Source organism: Canis lupus, chromosome 5, assembly GCF_003254725.2.
Source record: "Canis lupus dingo isolate Sandy chromosome 5, ASM325472v2, whole genome shotgun sequence".
In the NCBI taxonomy this organism is placed as follows: Eukaryota; Metazoa; Chordata; class Mammalia; order Carnivora; family Canidae; genus Canis; species Canis lupus.
Genome location: NC_064247.1, coordinates 81,912,160 through 81,930,422, shown reverse-complemented (window position 1 = coordinate 81,930,422; position 18,263 = coordinate 81,912,160). Strand labels below are relative to the sequence as shown.

The window sequence follows — 18,263 nt, the reverse complement described above, 5'->3', positions numbered from 1 at the left end:
CCTGAGCTCCTCTCTCGCGCTTGTGGCCAGTGGATTGTCAGGACTGTGTTACCTCTTCCTTGTCAGAATACGTCCAACTCTGAGGAATTTTGCACAGAGCCAAACTCATTTTCCTGTCCAAGCCATGGCCCTCTAACGTCACCAACTCAATACAGTCTCCTTTGACCAAAAAAAAAAAAAAAAAAAAAAATGCAATACAGGAAATATTTCCAGGCAAGAATATAGACAGAAACCTTTAGACACTTCCCATACATTGGCCTCAACCTAACCTCCTCCTCCTTCTTTCTTTTTTTTTTTTATCATAACATTCATCTCTCCTGAGCTGTGTCCTAGGCACTCAAAGTCTTTCATGAACCAGCCTGATGCATTTATCAATACTCAACCCCTGCACATCTCTGACACATGTTCTATTCTCTCTTCCCAGGTTCTAAAGCTCCTCTGATACTCTCTGAAGTTTCATGTTTCCGAGACTGCTAACGTCATTCCTTCTTCCCACCTCCTTGGCCTGGTTGACTTTTTTTAGTAACAGCTTTACTGAGATATAATTCATATGCCATACAACTTTCCACTTAAAATGTACAAGTCAACAGGTCTTGATGCATTCACAGAACTGTATAGCATTACCGCCATCAATTTTAGAAGCCCAAAAAGAAACCCTGCACCCTTTTATCTACCTGCTCCCATCCCCCTAAAATTTACCTTGTGCCTACCAAATATTCGATGCTCTCTGCCCCTTAGTCAGGCACACTTGCTTCCAGGCAAGACCTGTGTAACATGTTTTTGTGACCCATTCAAGCCCAGCATGGCGCCTATCTCTTAGGAGTAGTAGGAGAGATTGACCTTGGTGGGAGCAGCTGGATTCCCTGACCATTCACTTGGTACCGGGCCCTGTGCTTACACTTCACACATATCTTGAAGAGATACTATTAACATTTCTTACTGTACAGCTGAGGACAAAGACTTGCCCAAGGTCACAAAGGCAGTAAGTGGCTGAGTTGGGATTAGTTCCCCAGTGAGCTCTGTTCTATCTATATGTTATCTTATCTCTGCCCATACACTCCATTTTCTGGCCCCACTGCTCTCATTTTCTGGCTCCACTCTCCTCTCTTCTTATTAAGGTCACCACAACCTCTGAATGGCAAAACGAAGTGAAAAGCTGTCTGACTTTATTTTACTCTCTTGGCCACATTTGGCGTGCATCACCCTTTTTTTTCAGGTTCTCTGCTAGGGCTGCCCACCTCTCAGGGGATGCCTTTCACCTTTTTGGCAGGACCCCTTGCTTAACTGAAGCCTCTCCTGGGGCAAGGTCTCATATTGGGTTTCTACTTTTCTGACTCTACGCTGTCTCTTGGATGCAGCAGCCACACTTCTATGCTGATTCCCAAAGCTGTCCTCAAAGCTCAGACTCACTCCTGAGCACCAAAAAATCACCTCTACATTGTCACTCAGATGGCTCACAGATCCCTCAATCCCATCTTCTCACTCTTTCTCCAACCTTCTCTTCTGCATTCCACTATCATTTCTGTCACCTACACAGCTGCCTACACCAGAGATAAGAATTGTGAGCTTTGACTCTTCCTGCCTCCTTAGCTCTTTATCCAACCCCTCAAGTCCTATTGATTCCTCTTCCTAAGATTCCCCTACGATGATCCTTGCCAATGTCCAAGGCAAGCTGCCATCATCTTTGACCTGGATTACTTATAAAACCCTGCAAGTAGTTCTTCCCACCTGTGGCACGGCCCCCACTCCAATCCCCCTTCCACACTGCAGGTACACTCTAAAGTATGAGTCCAGTAGTTTTACTCACCCATCCCCTACTTAGGACAAAGCACTTCTTCTATGGCCTTTGCAATCCCTCAAAAGCTGATTCTCTAACTCTCCAGCCACATTTCTTGCCACATCACAGTTAGTGTTGAATGGCTTGCCACTCCTGGAAGACACCATCTATATCTGCAGTTTCATGTGATGGTGACTGGTCAATCCCAGCCTGGAGTCTTGCTTTCTTCCTTTCTTCTTCTTGTGAAAAAATGTTGAAATGCAAAAGGAGATGTTGTAATGAAAAGACAACAAGCAACTCAGAACAGAGATGGATAAAGTGTTTTGGAAGACAGCCAGCATACCATACGTGTGAGCCCTCAACCGTAGTCCCTGAGCATCTAATTCACCGGCTCTCCCCCTCCTGAATGTTAATTATACCCTTTATAACAGGAAGGAGGTGTCCTGACTGGCCCAATTGTCAGGTAGAGCCTCCATTCCAAATTAAGAAACTGGCATCTGCTACCCATCAGCTGAAATATGGCTGCATTATTCAGCTAGCCATAGGCTTGTCTCTATTTTCTATGTTTCTAAGAAGAAGCTAATCCATAGAAAAACCCTGGAAACAATGACTAATCTAGTAGCAAAGAGAACCCCTTAGATTCATTATGATCTCTAAATACCATTTTCCCATTAAAAAAAAAAAAAAGAAACAGATCTCCTAAGAGAAAGGGGGACTCTAAGTCTGGGTCAGGAAATGTATAAGGTAAGATTAGAACATATTGACATTTCCAAAGTAAGGAAAGCTCTCAAAGGCTACAGGATTGTGTCAAAAAGACTCAGTAGCCCATTGAATAAGCTCCCACTGGCCAAAGGATAATTTTGAGCATCAATAAAAATACTGAAAGACAACAAATATATCAAAATCCTATGTACATTATGATACTATACCAAGAAAAAGAACAAACTTTATTAGGTATCTTTGAAGGATGTTGGAGAACCAACTCATTATTTTGAAAACTGATAAATAGGTGGGAGGATAAAACTGATAAATATAGGAAAGAATCAAGTATTTACCCTACCTCACTGACACAGACTGTATTTAAGGGTAACAAAGTAGTTGATGAGTGGAAGTTTCCTAGTATAGAAGTATTCAAGCTAGTAATCAAAGAAGGAAACATAGAATATCACTGTTTTTGCAACACCTAATGAAATAATGGTTCTAGGCAATAAATATCAAGATTCTTTATATCGCAAAAAGAGAAACTACTAGATGCTATGTGCCTCCCAATGGAAGTACAAAATCACTTATTATTCTTTTTTCCAAAAAAAAGTTGAACTAGAATCTAATCAAGCTTCTTTTTCTAACTACCAATTTACAGGAAAAACAAGGAAGGAACATTTCCCACTATATAGCAAGGGTGTAATCAGCAAAATTGAGATGGAGGGAAAACCCATAAATCAAATGACCAGTTTCTTCAATAAGTAAAAGGAAAAAATAAGAGAGATAGAGAACCTACATATTAAAAGACCAGCCAAAAGGTATGGATCATATTTGGATCCTAATTGAAATAAATCATATTTTTAAAATTTGAGATAACTAGAAATCTGAACACTGAATGGATAATTGATGACATTAACAAATTATTGTTGTTTCTTTTAAAGGTGAAATGACAGTATCACAGTGATTTTTTAAATAATTAGTCATGACCTTTTTCGAAGATATTGAAACATTTACAGCTGAAATGGCGTATTGTCTGGGATTTACCTCAAAATAATTTAGGAGTTGAGGGGTAAGTGGAGCTATTATTGAAACAAGATTAATAATTGTTGTAATGACAAGAATTGATAATTGTTGCAGTTAGATGATTATTACTTATGGGATCGTCATACTATTTCTTTTAATTTGTATATGTTTGACAGTATCAATAATAGTTTTAAAGATGGTTTTATTTTATTTTTTTAAAAGATTTTATTTATTCATGAGAGACACAGAGAGAGAAAGAGAGAGAGGCAGAGACACAGGTAGAGGGAGAAGCAGGCTTCATGCAAAGAGCCCAATGTGGGACTCGATCCCGGGTCCCCAGGATCACACCCCAGGCTGCAGGCAGCGCTAAACTGCTGCGCCACCGGGGCTGCCCTAAAGATAGTTTTAAAGAGGAAGGGAAAAAATTCTGGAAGGCAGAGCCGGAGCCTCACTCACACCTGAATTCCCTGTGTCCAGTCAAACAAATTAATAGCAATGCTCTTAGGCTGAACCCAGGGTCAAAGCTAAGAACTATGGTAATGCCTGAAATACCTGCTTGGCTCACTTATAAAGCCCAGGGGCTGGCACACAGTAGGCCTTTAGGAAGTGTTTTCTGAATGAGCAAACATCTGAACATCAAAGTAGCACTACAGGGATGCCTGGGTGGCTCAGCAGTTGGGTATCTGCCTTTGGCTCAGGGCATGATCCCGGGATCTGGGATTGAGTTCCGCATCAGGCTCCTTGCATGGAGCCTGCTTCTCCCTCTGCCTGTGTCTCTGCCTCTCTCTCTCTCCCTTTCTCTCTGTCTTTAATGAATAAATAAAATCTTAAAAAAAAAAGTAGCACTACATATGCTCCTAATGCCTGAAATACATCCAACAATCCCAAATCTGGCAGGCCTTTGTGGAAAGTGGCGTTCCATAGCATCACTATCTGCCCCCGTATTATGTGCTAAGGAGCCAGGGATTTCCTTCCCTGGGCTCTGCCTGTTTTTTTCAAAATAAGGGTATGGGTTCCCAGAAGATTTGTATTCCCGTCCCAGGGTTCCTTTTGGTCCCCCTGATTGGACCAGCTATTTCTGCCTTCATGTGCTGGTCTCTCTGCCTGAAATGCTCTCCCGGCCCCAGCTCTCTGCATGGCTGGCTCCTCCTCACTGTTCACATCTCAGCTCAAATATCCTTTCCTCAGCAGGACCTTAACCCACCACACTCTCTAAATAAAGTTCCCCTGTGATTCTCTGTCACTTCACTGTCACTTTCACCGGTATCACCCTTAATATGAAATTACATATTTAGTCTACTTTATAAAATAACAGTAATGAGGCACCTGGCTGGCTCAGTCAGAAGAGTATGTGACTCTTGATCTTGGGGTTCAAAACCCACATGGGGTGTAGAGATTACTTAAATAAATTAAACTCAAAGGGGCACCTGGGTGGCTCAGCAGTTGAACATCTGCCTTTGGTTCAGGTCGTGATCTCAGGGTCCTGGGATCGAGTTCTGTATCGGGCTCCCTGGAGGGAGTATGCTTCCCTCTCTGCCCGTCTCTCTGCCTCTCTCTGTCTCTCATGAATAGATAAATAAAATCTAAACATAAAATAAATAAAACTTAAAAAAATAAAATAGCAGCTAACACCAACTCAACACTTGCCATGTGCCAAATTCATGCAAAGTGCTTTTATGAATTATCCTGTTTAAACTTCATAACCAGCCTATGAAGTAGGTGCCATTATTATTACGATTTTAAAAACAATAAAACTCTGGACAAAGAGGTTACAGGGCCACAGAGCCATGAAGTAGCAAGCCTACGTTCGTAACTTCTATGCTACACTTTTCTCTTAATGTCTTCCCCCTGCCCACACTGACCTCCACTGCCAGACTATGAGGGTCAAGAGAACATCACTCAACAAAACATCTCAGCCCCTATCATGGCACCTGGCATAAAATAGGTGCTTCATAAGTATACGCTGAATGAATGAAAACATTCAGAGTAACACTGCATGATTTCTCTTTATCTGTAGCTTACCTGGTCTTCCCCACAATTTCCAGCACAAGACTCAGCCCCCAGAAGGTACTCCACATATCTATCCAGAAACACACAGTGTTAAAAAGTGCTTCTGTGATGTGGCACTTGGGTAGCTCAGTTGGTTAAGCAGCTGCCGTCAGCTCAGGTCATGGTCCCAGGATCCTGGGATTGAGCCCTGAATCGGGCTCCCCGCTTAGCAAGCAGTCTGCTTCTCCCTCTCCCACTCCCTCTGCTGTGTTCTCTCTCAAAAAATAAAATATTTTTAAAAATAAAAATAAATAAAAAGTGCTTTTGTGACCACCTAGCTCTGTCCCCTCAGTTAATCAAAGGGTTAGACCTCTCCAGGTTTTTTTCTCCTACCTCTGAGTATAGACAATCACACAAGATGGAAAATAGAGACAACTTCTGAGCTTCAGAGGTCTCAAAAGACTGTGTTTAGCAGAAGAGGTCAGTGGCAGATGCCCTGCTGGGGTGGAATTCAGAGAGAAAGGTCCAGGGCGTGGTGGAGGGTATGCATTTGCCCTTCCTTGCAGAACAACACACACTGCCTAATGCCCTGGGCCTTCTGGGAACTATCTGACACCTGAAACATGTTCTTTGGAAATATTGTCACTTCAGGACATGTCTACAGATCTTACTAGGCACCAAAGGCTTTCTTTTTTTATTTTTATTTTTATTTTATTTATGATAGTCACATACAGAGAGAGAGAGAGAGGCAGAGACACAGGCAGAGGGAGAATGCACCCGGAGCCTGACGTGGGATTCGATCCCGGGTCTCCAGGATCGCGCCCTGGGCCAAAGGCAGGCGCTAAACCGCTGAGCCACCCAGGGATCCCCACCAAAGGCTTTCTTGATCTCCCCTCCCCTCTCTCCTTTCCTCTGGAGATAGGCAAAAACACCCAACAACAGAGGCCTCTGGTATCACTTGCAGAAGCAGAAGGACTTTCTATAGAAGATAATGGGGTTTCTGGTCATCCTTCTGCTTCTGGTTATCCCCAGACCCTTCAACTCTTAAGCATCTCCAGCAAATAGGATCCCAAGAATCCCAAACTCTATGCCAAGAAAATTCTAGGAAGGGATGCCTGGGTGGCTCAGCGGTTGAGCATCTGCCTTTGGTTCAGGGCGTGATCCCGGGATCTGAGATCAAGTCTCACATCGGGGTCCTTGCAGGGAGCCTGCTTCTCCCTCTATGTCTCTGCCTCACTCTGTGTGTCTCTCATGAATAAATAAATAAAATCTTTTTTTAGAAAGAAACTTCTATGAAAATAGCACAGACAACCACAGGAGCTGTAATTGGGTAGAGGGAACAACATTCTAGCCTAGGATGATCACAAGGGGGTTCTAAGATGGGGTACTACTGGGGCTGGGCCTTGAAGGGTGGGAATCACTAGGCTTCATGGGGATAAGGATACAGAGGCAATGGCAGATGCAGTGTAGTGAAAGAAAAAGCTAACACTTACCTAGAACATACTCTGTGTTTGTTGCTAGACTAAGGGTTTATATGTAAAAGCTGGCTGACATCCTACAACCTTGTGAAATAAGTGATAATATACTAGATGAAGAATCCAAGGCCAGAGGTGTTAAATAACTCGTCCAGGGTAATCCAGGAATTGGCAGGGCCAGGATTAAAATTCAGATTTGTCCAACCCCAGGATCCACCACACTATGTGTGCCAAGAGTTGAGGAGGATGGCTTGGGTAAGGGAAAGGAGCACATGTCGAAGAGCTAGGGAATCCTTGAATGTGACCCTAAAGGTCTAAAATTCAGATTTGTCCAACCCCAGGATCCACCACACTATGTGTGCCAAGAGTTGAGGAGGGTGGCTTGGGTAAGGGAAAGGAGCACATGTCGAAGAGCTAGGGAATCCTTGAATGTGACCCTAAAGGTCTAAATCCTTGAATGTGGTACCCCTTGTGGGGTACCACAAGGCAGGCCATGTGCTGAGCAGCATTGCAGGGTAGATATTTATGGAAGATAATAGTGGAGAGGCTGCTGGGAAGATGGGAACCTAGTGCCCCCAGAAGCTCTACAGGAGGAGGAAGGACAGACAGCACCATGAGTGAGGAAAACCTAGAAGAGAAACAACTTTACCAAATGCCAGTTGGTCATAAATGGTATTCAGCTTCAGATTTAAGCAAAGAAAGATCTCCAGTCCCAGTCAGTCCACAAAACTCATAATAAATGCCAACTGTGTGCCAGGCCCTGCCCCAGGCAGCCTCCCTCTCAGTGAGGAAAATGGGATTGCTGGCAGGCTCCTATAAGGCAGCACCCTAGAGTGCTCTCCTCTCCTTCCCATCTCCACTCTCACAAGGCAGACAGCTTTTCTCCTATGTTTATGTTAAAATCAGTGCCCAAAATTATTGCATTTTAACTTCAGTAAGTTTTAAATTTCTTAAGTATTTATTTTCACTTTACTGGTCTAGTTTGCAAGATAAACAATAACTGATTTTTAAAAATTGAATTGTCGGGATCCCTGGGTGGCGCAGCGGTTTGGTGCCTGCCTTTGGCCCAGGGCGCGATCCTGGAGACCCGGGATCGAATCCCACATCGGGCTTCCGGTGCATGGAGCCTGCTTCTTCCTCTGCCTGTATCTCTGCCTCTCTCTCTCTCTCTGTGACTATCATTAAAAAAAAAAAAAAATTAAAAAAAAATAAAAATAAAAATTGAATTGTCTTTTAACCTCAGTAAGTTTTTGATGAAAAAATTTCCTTCAGAGAGCAAATCATCTCCCCCCTCCAACTACCAACCATGGAGCCAGCAGTACTTTTGCTCTTGAGGGTCAGAAACGGGAACTTACATCCCAACCACAATGCCCTTCACTATCAACAGGGGAAGTGGGGACTCGGGGACATCTCTAATTCAGTATATCTGATGCAGCTGTGCCTAAAGGGGTCAATCCCAGTTTGGAGCTGAAGAAAGGGGAACTTAGCTTCTCATCATTCTTGAGCTTTTTTTTTTTTTTTTAAATCCTGTTGCAACAGGCAACCTTCTCGCTGAGGAGGTGGGATTTATTAGCCAAATACAAGTGTAGGAACTTCCAAATTTGGAGGGCCACCTCTCGCTCTCCGAACCACTGCCTTCGGGAGACTGCTCAGCCAGTGGGGTCGATAGGAGGAAACTCTCACTAGGTTGGCTCAGCAATTCTCCAGGAAGGCTCACCCCGCAAGGCAAGGCCAAGACAGTGATCCCAAATGCCCTGGTGTACATTAGGCGGAAAGGGGGGGGGGGGGCGCGCTTAGATTCCCTAAGAGTTGCCCCTGGGCCACTCTTTGGCTACGTCAGGGTAAAGAGGTTTGTATGGGCACCTCTTGCACCACCGATCAACCACTCTCGAGACACCCTCTTTATAAACTACACGGCAGGCATACGGGCGGGAAGCGGCGGCCCCAGCAGAGGCTAACCACCGCGGTTCTTAAAGCCTTGGTTGCGTCTGGGCCCGTGCCGAGTCGCAAGCGCAGGGAGATTCCCTTCCGGGGCGCCCGCCATCGGCCCCTGGATTCCCAGCGAGTCCTCTCAGGCCCTTCAGGAACCCCCGCCTCCGGCTTCCCCGCCCAGATCGCGGAACCCTCAGGCCCGGGCCAGCGTCCTTGCCGGCCTTTCAAGGCCCAGCCGCCCGGCCCCGCGGCTCACCCTCGAGTGTCTCGCACTGCACCAGGTTGAGGTAGTCCGCCTGGCTGAGCACCCCGGCCTTCAGGCCGCGCACCAGTCCCTCCAAGTAGCCATTGTCCACGTTGAAGTAAAGCTCCGGGAAGAACGACATGGCTGCGGCGGGGGCGGCGAGACCGGAGAACCCCGATCGGCCGGCGGACAGCTCGCTTCCCAGATCAGCTGACTCGGCGCCAGCAGCGGGCTGTCAAGCGGGTCAGGTGACGCGCGAGCGCCTCACGTGACCACGAGGGGCGGGGCCCTCGGGGCGCCAGGCTTCCGGGCGGTTTCGCGTGAAAGCACTGCGCAGGCGTCGGCCCTCTGGCGCCTGCGCGACTGGGGTAGGCGAGCCTCTCACTAACGGGCTTGAGCAGTGTGGCGTGTCTGAGGCCGGCCGCGTGGTGGCGCACGTGGCCGCGGCGATTCCATTGGGCCCTCTGGCTCCCCCCAGCCCCCCAGGCTGGTGCACCTGGCACCGAGGGGCAGGCCCAGTAAAGATGCGAATAAGCGGTGCTTATGCTTGGAAATATTCCAGACTGTTGAGGCAGTCTTCTCCCGAAGGGAACTACAGTTCGGGGGGAGATTTCGCTGAGGTCACAGGTCCCCTTAGCTGCAAGCAGGCCTGGAGCCTAATGTGCCGGCCGCCAGGAGTCACAGCCCCTACGTGTCCTGCGCGCTGCAGCCGCGTCTCTTGTACAAGATTCTGGAGGGCTGGGGCCTGGCCCTTCTGCCTCCCCAACGGCGCCTGGCACTGTGAGAGCGTGCATGTAAGTGATTCAGATGACGGGGTAGCCTAGACCCTGGGGTAGGTGTGTGTGTGTGATGTCTTGGCTCCAGCCCGCATCCGTGCAGTGACCTCCATGACCTCCCACCTCCGACAGCCGCTTTCGAAATAACGCCACAGCCTTGGGGTTGGTCCCAGCCTTTATTCGCTACCCCGTGTACAGCCCCGACCCCGACGCTGGCCCACTAGGTACGGCTGCAGGGGTTCGTGGCAGTACCCAGCTTGCGGCAGTAGCAGAAGGCGTTGAAGAAACGGCAGTAGCACGTGGCACATGGGTCGCAACACGGCACCTGGTGTCCCAGACAGGATTCATGCAGCCTTACGCAGCGACGCGGGGAGCGTGGCTCGCGACCCTCTGGATCTAGTACCTACAGAAGCGGGGGAGCAGAATTGCAGGCATGAGCCCCTGAAGGCAGGTCCAGGGATGCCACCTGGCTCGATCCAGGCAGAATGGCAGTGGAGTGTGGAGTAGTCTGCAGAATCACCCGGGCTGAGGAGGTCATGAGGTGGAGAGAGGGGGCGATGCCTGATGTTCCCTCCCGAGGCCTGTGGCCTCCCCCCTTTTCCTGAGCAGTTACCTCTGCCAAGGCCTCTGCCTCCTGCAGCAGAGCTTCTTCAGACTGTTCTGCAGTTGCCCTTTTCAGGGAGGACTGCAGGCCCAGGCCTGGAACAGATGATGTGAGAGCAGAACCACCCCTCCCCCTCCCCAGCCCCTGCCCCTCCACAAAGCACCCACCTCCAAGGCCTGGGATTGGGAAGGGGGAAGGAGGGGGCATACCAAAGCAGGATACTTTGTGGCCAGAGAGTATCAAGGCTCAAGTTAGTTCCACCCCTGCCCATACTGACCTGGAAGCTCTGGGAACAGAGCCTGGTCAGGTCTTCTGATGCCTTCCAGGGGGACCAAGCCAATCTGGGCCCCCTGCATGGGCGGCAGTGCCAGAAGCAGGGCACAGCTCAGCAGCACTGCAGGCAGCATGACCTGGCCAGCAGTAAGACCCACCACTCAGTCCCTTCTCATCCTTAATGCACCCTCTAGGTGCCCTACCCCAGACAGAGACCTCCCCTAGGTCAGGAGTCTTTGTCCAATCTGAGGACTTACCTCTGCTTGCTGGATCCTTGCCTGGAGAGTTTCTGGCCACTCCGCACCCTCAGCTTATATGGCAGGGTCTAATGAACGCCCCACACGTGACTGCTGCCTGCAGCCAGGGCATAAGGGGCCCTCCCCAGAGTGTGGGGGCACAGCTCCGGCCTCTTTCCCTGCAACCTGGGCTTTTGGATGCTCTATAAGAGGTGTGCCCATCTTCAATTTTGAGTGAGGTCCCCAGGTGCCAATCAAAGTTTGGGAACAAGATAGGGTGCTGAGAACCCCCAAATTTCTGCAGGACAGGAACTTGGGTAGGGGTGGGGAGGTTGGATAGGCTGGAGCCATTAGTTATAACAAGGCAGACAGCCCTGAGATCTTAATTTAATTTGTGGTCCCGGAGAAGCTCACTCAGACCCTGTGTGGCATGTTGTTTCCTTTGCTTCCAGGAACTTTGGTCAAGGGCATTGAAGAGGGTGATGGGCCAGTGGCCAGAGTTGGGTGCAGACCTAGACCCTTGGGGGTTTTTTTGAGGGAAAATGGAGGGGAGAAGTCCACTTAACCAAAACCAAGCCCTCTTGCCTCCATCCCTGGTCCTTCCCCCCGCCCCTTCGTCCCTCCAGGCTTCTCCAAAACCCCCACCCCTGCTCCTTCTCCCAAACCTTTTTCCGCCTGGGGTTCCTGGAAGCCAGAGAGGCAGAACGGACTGTTCCCTGGGTGGGCGAGCAGCTTCAAAGTAAAAAGCTTTCAGGCTGCCTGTCTCATTAGTGCTAATGACTGTTCCCTTCCGCCCTGTGTTGTCAGGCCTGTGCCTACGCCTGGTCTCATCAGCACGAGGCCAGGGTGAAGACTTCCCTTTTGTGAAGATGCGAGGACACACAGGTGTCCACTTGCCCCTGCCTCCCCTCTGGAGGGACTCTTTAACACACACTTGCCCATCTGGGAAAGGGGTACAGGCTGAATTATCTTCGAGGCCTCAGTGTACAAACTGAGCTGGCCTGTGGCAGTAGGAGAATAAAGAAGTTGTTGGGGTTTGCAGTCTTGGTTCACACAAGCCATTCTGCCCAGGATGAGCCCTGACGAAGTCCTCCCAGCAGCTGATGGAAACCATATGTTGTCATCTTGACAGCCTTTGGCCTTCAACACCAACATTCAGTCTGGGGGTTCAGTTGCATGGGGGGAGGCCACTCTGCAGATGACGGGGCTGTGCCAGCTTCTCTCACAGATGGGCACTGATGTCTCTACTGGTATCAGGCTAGCCCTGGGCTCACTTGTGGTTGGCACAGGGTAAACAGTCCTAGGAGCTCTGAGGGTCACATACTACTGCCCAGGAGGAGGAAGCTGGGGAGTGAGGGAAAGCCTCTCTGAGGAGATGGTCCCTGGATAATCCAGCAAAGGGCCATCCCCATTTCTTCCCTTGACAATGCTGCTGGCTATTTTGATGACTCTCACGAAATAGATCTGGTGTCAAGGCCTTCCTAACAATTGATATTGACCTTTCTTTCTCAGAGGCTAGATCTGGGCCCAGTTGTCTACCCCAGGGCTTTCTCTTCTCAGAGCAGTGCAGGGTGAAGGCATCAGGTGCTAGATAAGCTTTCATCTTGGTGGGGCCACTGAGGGCTCAGGAAGGGCAATACATCAAATGTACCCGAGGCAGTTTCCCCAAATTCTTGTTCCTTGGCCCCATCCTTAGAGATTCTGGCTGAAAAGCTGGAGGTGGAGAGCAGGGACTGCATGTGGATTTTGGAAAGGTGCCCCAGGTGAGTTGAGGTGGGGGCTGTGAGCGCTTGGCTGGGCCTGATCAGTCTCCAGGCTAAGAACAGTTTATTATGTTCTAGAGGAAGGATGCTCATCCCTCTCAGGCACTCAGTGTCTTTGTTCATCTACAGAGCAGTGACTGTCTTCCTGTGTGCAGGTGAAGAAGACATGGGCAGTGATGGACAAGGGCTGAAGCACCCCCAGGGGCAGCCCAAGTCCCTCGTCAGGTCCAGTGGGGGAGACAGTCAAGAAAAACAACCGTCAAAACATAGTAGGATGATGAGAGAAACATAAACTTTGGATATTTGATGACATTAAGAAATAATTGTTAGTTTTTTAAGTTGTGATGATATTGTGGTTTCAATAGCATTTTTAAAAGTAGCTTTATCTTTTAGAGAAATATAATGAAGTATTTACTGATAAAAATGATATGAAATAATTATTCCTCCAGTAGGAGGAAGAGCAGGACATGGTATAGATGAAGCAAATTTTCACGAGTTGGTAATTTGTTGAAATTGAAAAATGTTGAGTACCTGGGCTTTGTTATTCCATTACTGCTACCCAGGCTGCCCATACCCTTGTGTATGTTTGAAAATCTTCATAATAGGGATGCCTGGGTGGCTCAGCGGTTTGGTGCCTGCCTTCGGCCCAGGGCATGATCCTGGAGTCCCAGGATCAAATCCCACATCTGGCTCCCTGGGTGGAACCTGCTTCTCCCTCTGCCTAGGTCTCTGCCTCTCTCTGTGTGCCTGTCTCTCATGAATAAGTAAATAAAATCCTTTAAAAGAAAAGAAAATCTTCATAATAAAAACATAAAACAAAGAAAGAGAAGGGCAGCCCCGGTGGCCCAGCAGTGCAGCGCCACCTTCGGCCCGGGGTGTGATCCTGGAGACCTGGGATCGAGTCCCACATCGGGCTCCCTGCATGGAGTCTGCTTCTCCCTCTGCCTGTCTCTCTCTCTCTCTCTTTCTCTCTCTCGTGAATAAATAAATAAAATATTTTTAAAAATAAATAAATAAAATCTTTAAATATATATACATATATAATTTAAAAAACCGAAGAGAATTATTTAAAATGCAGTGGGATAGGGACATCTGGGTGGCTTAGCGGTTGAGCATCTGCCATTGGCTCAGGGTGTGATCCCGGAGTCCTGGGATCAAGTCCCTTGTCAGGCTCCCTGCATGGAGTCGCTTCTCCCTCTGCCTATGTCTCTGCCTCTCTGTGTGTCTCTCATGAATAAATAAATAAAATATATATTTTTAAATGCAGTGGGACAAATGCTTTGATAGAAGAATGCCCCAGGAACAAATAGGACCAATACAAGCACCAACCCCAGCTGAGGGAGGGGCAGGAAGTTAGCTCGGAAGGCTTTCTGGAAGAGGAAACTTTTACTCACTCATGAAACTTGAGTAAGAGTCAAGGGAGGAGCCAGACAAAGGACAATGTTAAGTTTCCTGGACCCATAACAGGAACATAGTTTACCAACCTGCCTGGTTCTACAGCTTAACACTGATACAGGCTCTGCCCCAAGCCTGGTTCCTGCCTGACGAGCCCCAGCCTGGTAAGCAGTCAATAGTCTTTTCTCTCCCCGCTCCCCTGGGGTCAGAGAGTCGGCTACTCCCAGAGTCGATTCAGTCAGTGAGTCAATCGGCAAACATCTATAGCCACCTCCACATTGTATCACTGTCGTGAGTGTGCATAGGCTCAGACCATAATCACAAGAGCCCAGCAGCTCTCCTGCCACCCGGCTGAGTCCAGAAGAAGAAATCAACATTTGTTTATATCCTTTCTCACCCTCATCATCCTCCTGCCCACCAGCGCTGTGTCACCTATCCCCCTCCCACCACCGCTTAATTGGCCCAAAACATTGTTGGGTTTCTTGTCATAGCTCTGTGTATCTATGTGCATATCGGTACCTCTGTCTAAAGTGAAATTTCCATTGACTAACCAAATTTTGTTTTTGCAAATAACCAATCTTTGGCTTGATTTATCAAATTTTGTTACAATTAAATTTCTGCCTTTCTACTATTTTCTATTTCCCTTGGGTTTATTGATCCTTACATTTATCTTTCCTCCTGACGAACACAGCCGCCTACATCTAGTAGTCTATAAAAGCCCCCTCGGAAGCCCGTTTCATCTGCTAATGAGCATAAATACTGTGGGGATGATTTTATTGGTCAGGAACTGCCCTGATGTTCCCATGATCACGCTTATTGACAAAAAAGACCTTTAGAAATGTTCTGGGTGGAGGATTTGAGAAACCTGGGGCGAGGCAGAGCCTACCTGGCTGGAGAGAGACCCAAACATAGGGACCCTGACTTCAGGGAGAAGAGTAGAATGTGGTTGCTATGTGCTGGAGACCAAGTATGAGGACAAGGAGGGGGGCCTGACCCCTACCTCTCCTCTTATTCCTATTCAAGGGAGTTCACATCTCTAAGGGCACTGTTCCTGCTTTGTCCAGCAGGAGGCAGCAGAGCACCCACTGGCTCTCCTACTCCAACTTTGTTCTGAAAACCAGCCCCCCACCCAGTGCACTGCCCTTGCCCCTGTGGCTCATCTGTAGGACTTCCAAAAGGCAGAGGTTTCCTGGAGAGGGGTGATCCCCTCAATTATCCAGGGAGGGGAATTAGGATGGATAGGGGTTATTTTGGGGTGGTGTCTTGAGATGTCAGCTGAGAGGGATCTCACTGTGATCAGGTGCTCCTAGAAGAGAGAGTCATGTTTGCTGCATGAATGCCGAATTCCAGCACTTGCCATTCTCCCATCCATACAAGAACTATTTATTGAGTGCATGCTGCATGAAAGGCATTTTGCCCAAGCTAGACTTGGAGGCCATGGTGACCTGAAACTCCTGATCCTGAGATCAGACAGGCTTCATGGGCTTTCCTGTTGTCAGCGAAAGTGTAGGCTGGAGCCAAGCCAAAAGAGAAGGGAACAAGGTGCAGAGACAGCTGGTGGACAGACTACAAGGAAGCTCAGGCCCAGAGATACCTCATACCTTCAGGCCTTGGTCTAACTCCCTGTCCCCCTCCCCTACAGTCCTTTCAGTGCTGGAAGTAGGCCCTTTATTAGGAGTACCCAGAACAGTTGAGCTGTGGCTGGAGTGTTTAGATGAAATGTCACAAAGGCCCAGGGATGCCAAAGACAAAAAGGCCCAGCCAGCCTGGTTCATAGAATGTGGCTTGCAGTCTGGATGCTTGAGCCCTCCTGGTATGGCAAAGGCCATCTTAAATTCCAACCCCAGCCCCTGCTGAAGACATCTACAATCCAGTGTCCCCTCCCAGATGCCTGGAGAGGTAGCCAGTCCTTCTCCCACCTGCCAGCAGTGTGAAATATTCTGTTTCTGAGGGTGTTGCAGCCCCTCCCCTTCTGTCTCAGGGTGATTCCTCACTGTCAACATGTCCAAACAGGCAGACATCAGTCTCCACACTCATAGTAAGCCAGCACAAAGTGGTGAGGGGCTTGTTCCATTCCAGGTGAGGAGAGGACCCCTACATTTAACAGGATCTCTGGATAAGTGCAATTTGAGTCCCCAGCAACCCTTCACAGAAGCATGGCACTGTTGGGGGGGGGTGTGCCCAGGATGTCCCCTTCATTGTTTCTGACCTATCCCCATGGAAGGAAGCAACCCAACTCCCTGAGGATGTTCAGTGGCTCAGCTAAAGCCCCAAGAACAAAGGTGTTTTCACAACAGGAACCATTGGGTTACCTAGGAATTATTATTTTTTAAGATTTTATTTATTTATTTATTTATTATTTATTTATTTATTTATTTATTTATTTTAAAGATTTTATTTATTTATTCATGAGAGACACGGAGAGAGAGAGAGGCAGAGACGTAGGCAGAGAAAGAAGCAGGCTCCATGCAGGGAGCCCGACGTGGGACTTGATCTTGGGACTCCGGGATCACACCCTGGGCAGAAGGCAGACGTTCAACCAGTGAGCCACCCAGGTGTCCCAAGATTTTATTTATTTACTCATGAGAGACAGAGAGACATAGACAGAGGGAGAAGCAGGCTCCTTGCAGGGAGCCTGATGCGGGACTCGATCCCTGGACCCAGGATCACACCCTGAGCCAAAGGCAGACACTCAACTGCTGAGCCACCCAGGTGTCCTCCCAGAAACTATTCTTTCTTAGTTCATTCCTTATTTCTTTTTCTTTCTTTTTCTTTCTCTTCTCTTCTCTTCTCTTCTCTTCTCTTCTCTTCTCTTCTCTTTTTCTTTTCTTTTCTTTCCTTTCCTTTCCTTTCCTTTCCTTTCCTTTCCTTTCCTTTCCTTTCCTTTTCTTTTCTTTATTTTCTTCTTTTTCTTTCTTTTCTTCTCCACGCCAAGCATGGAGCCCAATGTGGGCTTGAACTTACAACCCTGGGCAGCCCCAGTGGCCCAGAGGTTTAGCGCCGCCTGCAGCCTGGCGTGTAATCCCAGAGACCAGGGATCGAGTCCCACATCGGGCTCCCTGCATGGAGCCTGCTACTCCCTCTGCCTGTGTCTCTGCCTCTGTGTGTGTATGTGTGTGTGTGTGTGTGTGTGTCTCAAATAAATAAATAAATAAATAAATAAATAAATAAATAAATAATAAAATCTTTAAAAAAATGAACTCACAACCCTGATATCAAGACCTGAGCTGAAATCAAGAGTCAGATCCCTAACCGACTGAGCCACCCAGGCACCCAGGAATTACTGTTTCTGCTAAAACCCCAGGAGTGCTCCATCTTGCTCATCCTTGCCACTTGGGTTCTGTGCAGGTAAGATCAGAGACTGCAGAACTCTGGACATGGCCGTGGAGATGCTCCTAAGGCACTGGGCACAGAACTGCACTGGTTTCTGACTTGACAGGCTCAGGGTGAGCCCAGGGCCAGCTGAAGAAAGCAGCAAGAGCTGCAGCAGCTCCCAGGGGTCTCTGGACCCCTTCCTTTCTGCTGTTACCCCTTCCCATCCCTTTTGCCTCCAGCTGCAGAGAAGGCCTGGGAGATAGAGGTATAGGACCTGGGAGGAGGTTGAGTCCTGAGAGGAGTGTTCATCTGGGGACCTTGGTTGGAAAGAATAACCTCCTAGCTTAAACCTCTGGAGCACAGCTCTCACACAACACCAAGGCCCAGCCCAGCATAGGAGGAAGAACTCTCAGGGTACCCCTCTGCCAGTAGCCCCGTTGCCCACTTCCCAATTTTCCCCCTGTAGGCCCTGTGTAAACTATCTCCACTAAGCCCTAGGTAGGGGTCCTCCTCTCCAAGTCTGGTCAAAGCCAGAGTTTGTGTCAGGATCTGGCATAGAACACGTTTTCCTCCCTACCTCATCCCTTTACCTACTATCAGTTTACAGTGTCCCACGGCAAGACTCCTATCCCATACATTTAATTCTTAGCAGAACATTGAAATAAACCATTCCCATTTTAACAGATCAGGAAACTGGCCTACAGCTTAAGTGACTTAGTTTTGATCACTCACCTAAGAAGGGGTTGGCCTGCTTTCCCT

The 18,263-nt window shown here is 48.2% G+C and overlaps 2 protein-coding genes across 3 annotated transcripts in view; both read right to left on the bottom strand.

Annotated features, from left to right (window-relative positions):
• Positions 1-9,394, bottom strand: part of ATP6V0D1 (ATPase H+ transporting V0 subunit d1) — a 39,354-nt gene extending 29,960 nt beyond the window's left edge. The window contains exon 1 of one of the 2 annotated variants that reach the window (XM_025426530.3): positions 9,155-9,394. In XM_025426530.3, the coding sequence (XP_025282315.1) occupies positions 9,155-9,284 (130 nt within the window). In that variant the 5' untranslated portion in view covers positions 9,285-9,394. The remainder of the gene's footprint in view (positions 1-9,154) is intronic. The other variant, XM_049109669.1, reaches the window with a different exon arrangement.
• A 681-nt stretch (positions 9,395-10,075) lies between these two features.
• LOC112646493 (agouti related neuropeptide) lies at positions 10,076-11,621 on the bottom strand. Its single transcript, XM_035716729.1, has 4 exons — positions 11,053-11,621; positions 10,800-10,932; positions 10,532-10,617; positions 10,076-10,321 (listed from the first exon to the last, which is right to left on the bottom strand). Exons 2-4 carry the CDS (start codon positions 10,927-10,929, stop codon positions 10,139-10,141), a joined length of 399 nt encoding a protein of 132 aa, XP_035572622.1. The 5' UTR covers positions 10,930-10,932; positions 11,053-11,621; the 3' UTR covers positions 10,076-10,138.
• Positions 11,622-18,263: the final 6,642 nt, after the last annotated feature.

Coding starts and splice junctions, on each gene's coding strand:
- LOC112646493 (XM_035716729.1), bottom strand. CDS start 10,929: ATGCTGCCTGCAGTGCTGCTGAGCTGTGCCCTGCTTCTGGCACTGCCG. Junction 10,618..10,799: donor TCTGTTCCCAGAGCTTCCAG/GTCAGTATGGGC, acceptor CATCTGTTCCAG/GCCTGGGCCTGCAGTCCTCC. Junction 10,322..10,531: donor AGGCAGAGGCCTTGGCAGAG/GTAACTGCTCAG, acceptor CCGCTTCTGTAG/GTACTAGATCCAGAGGGTCG.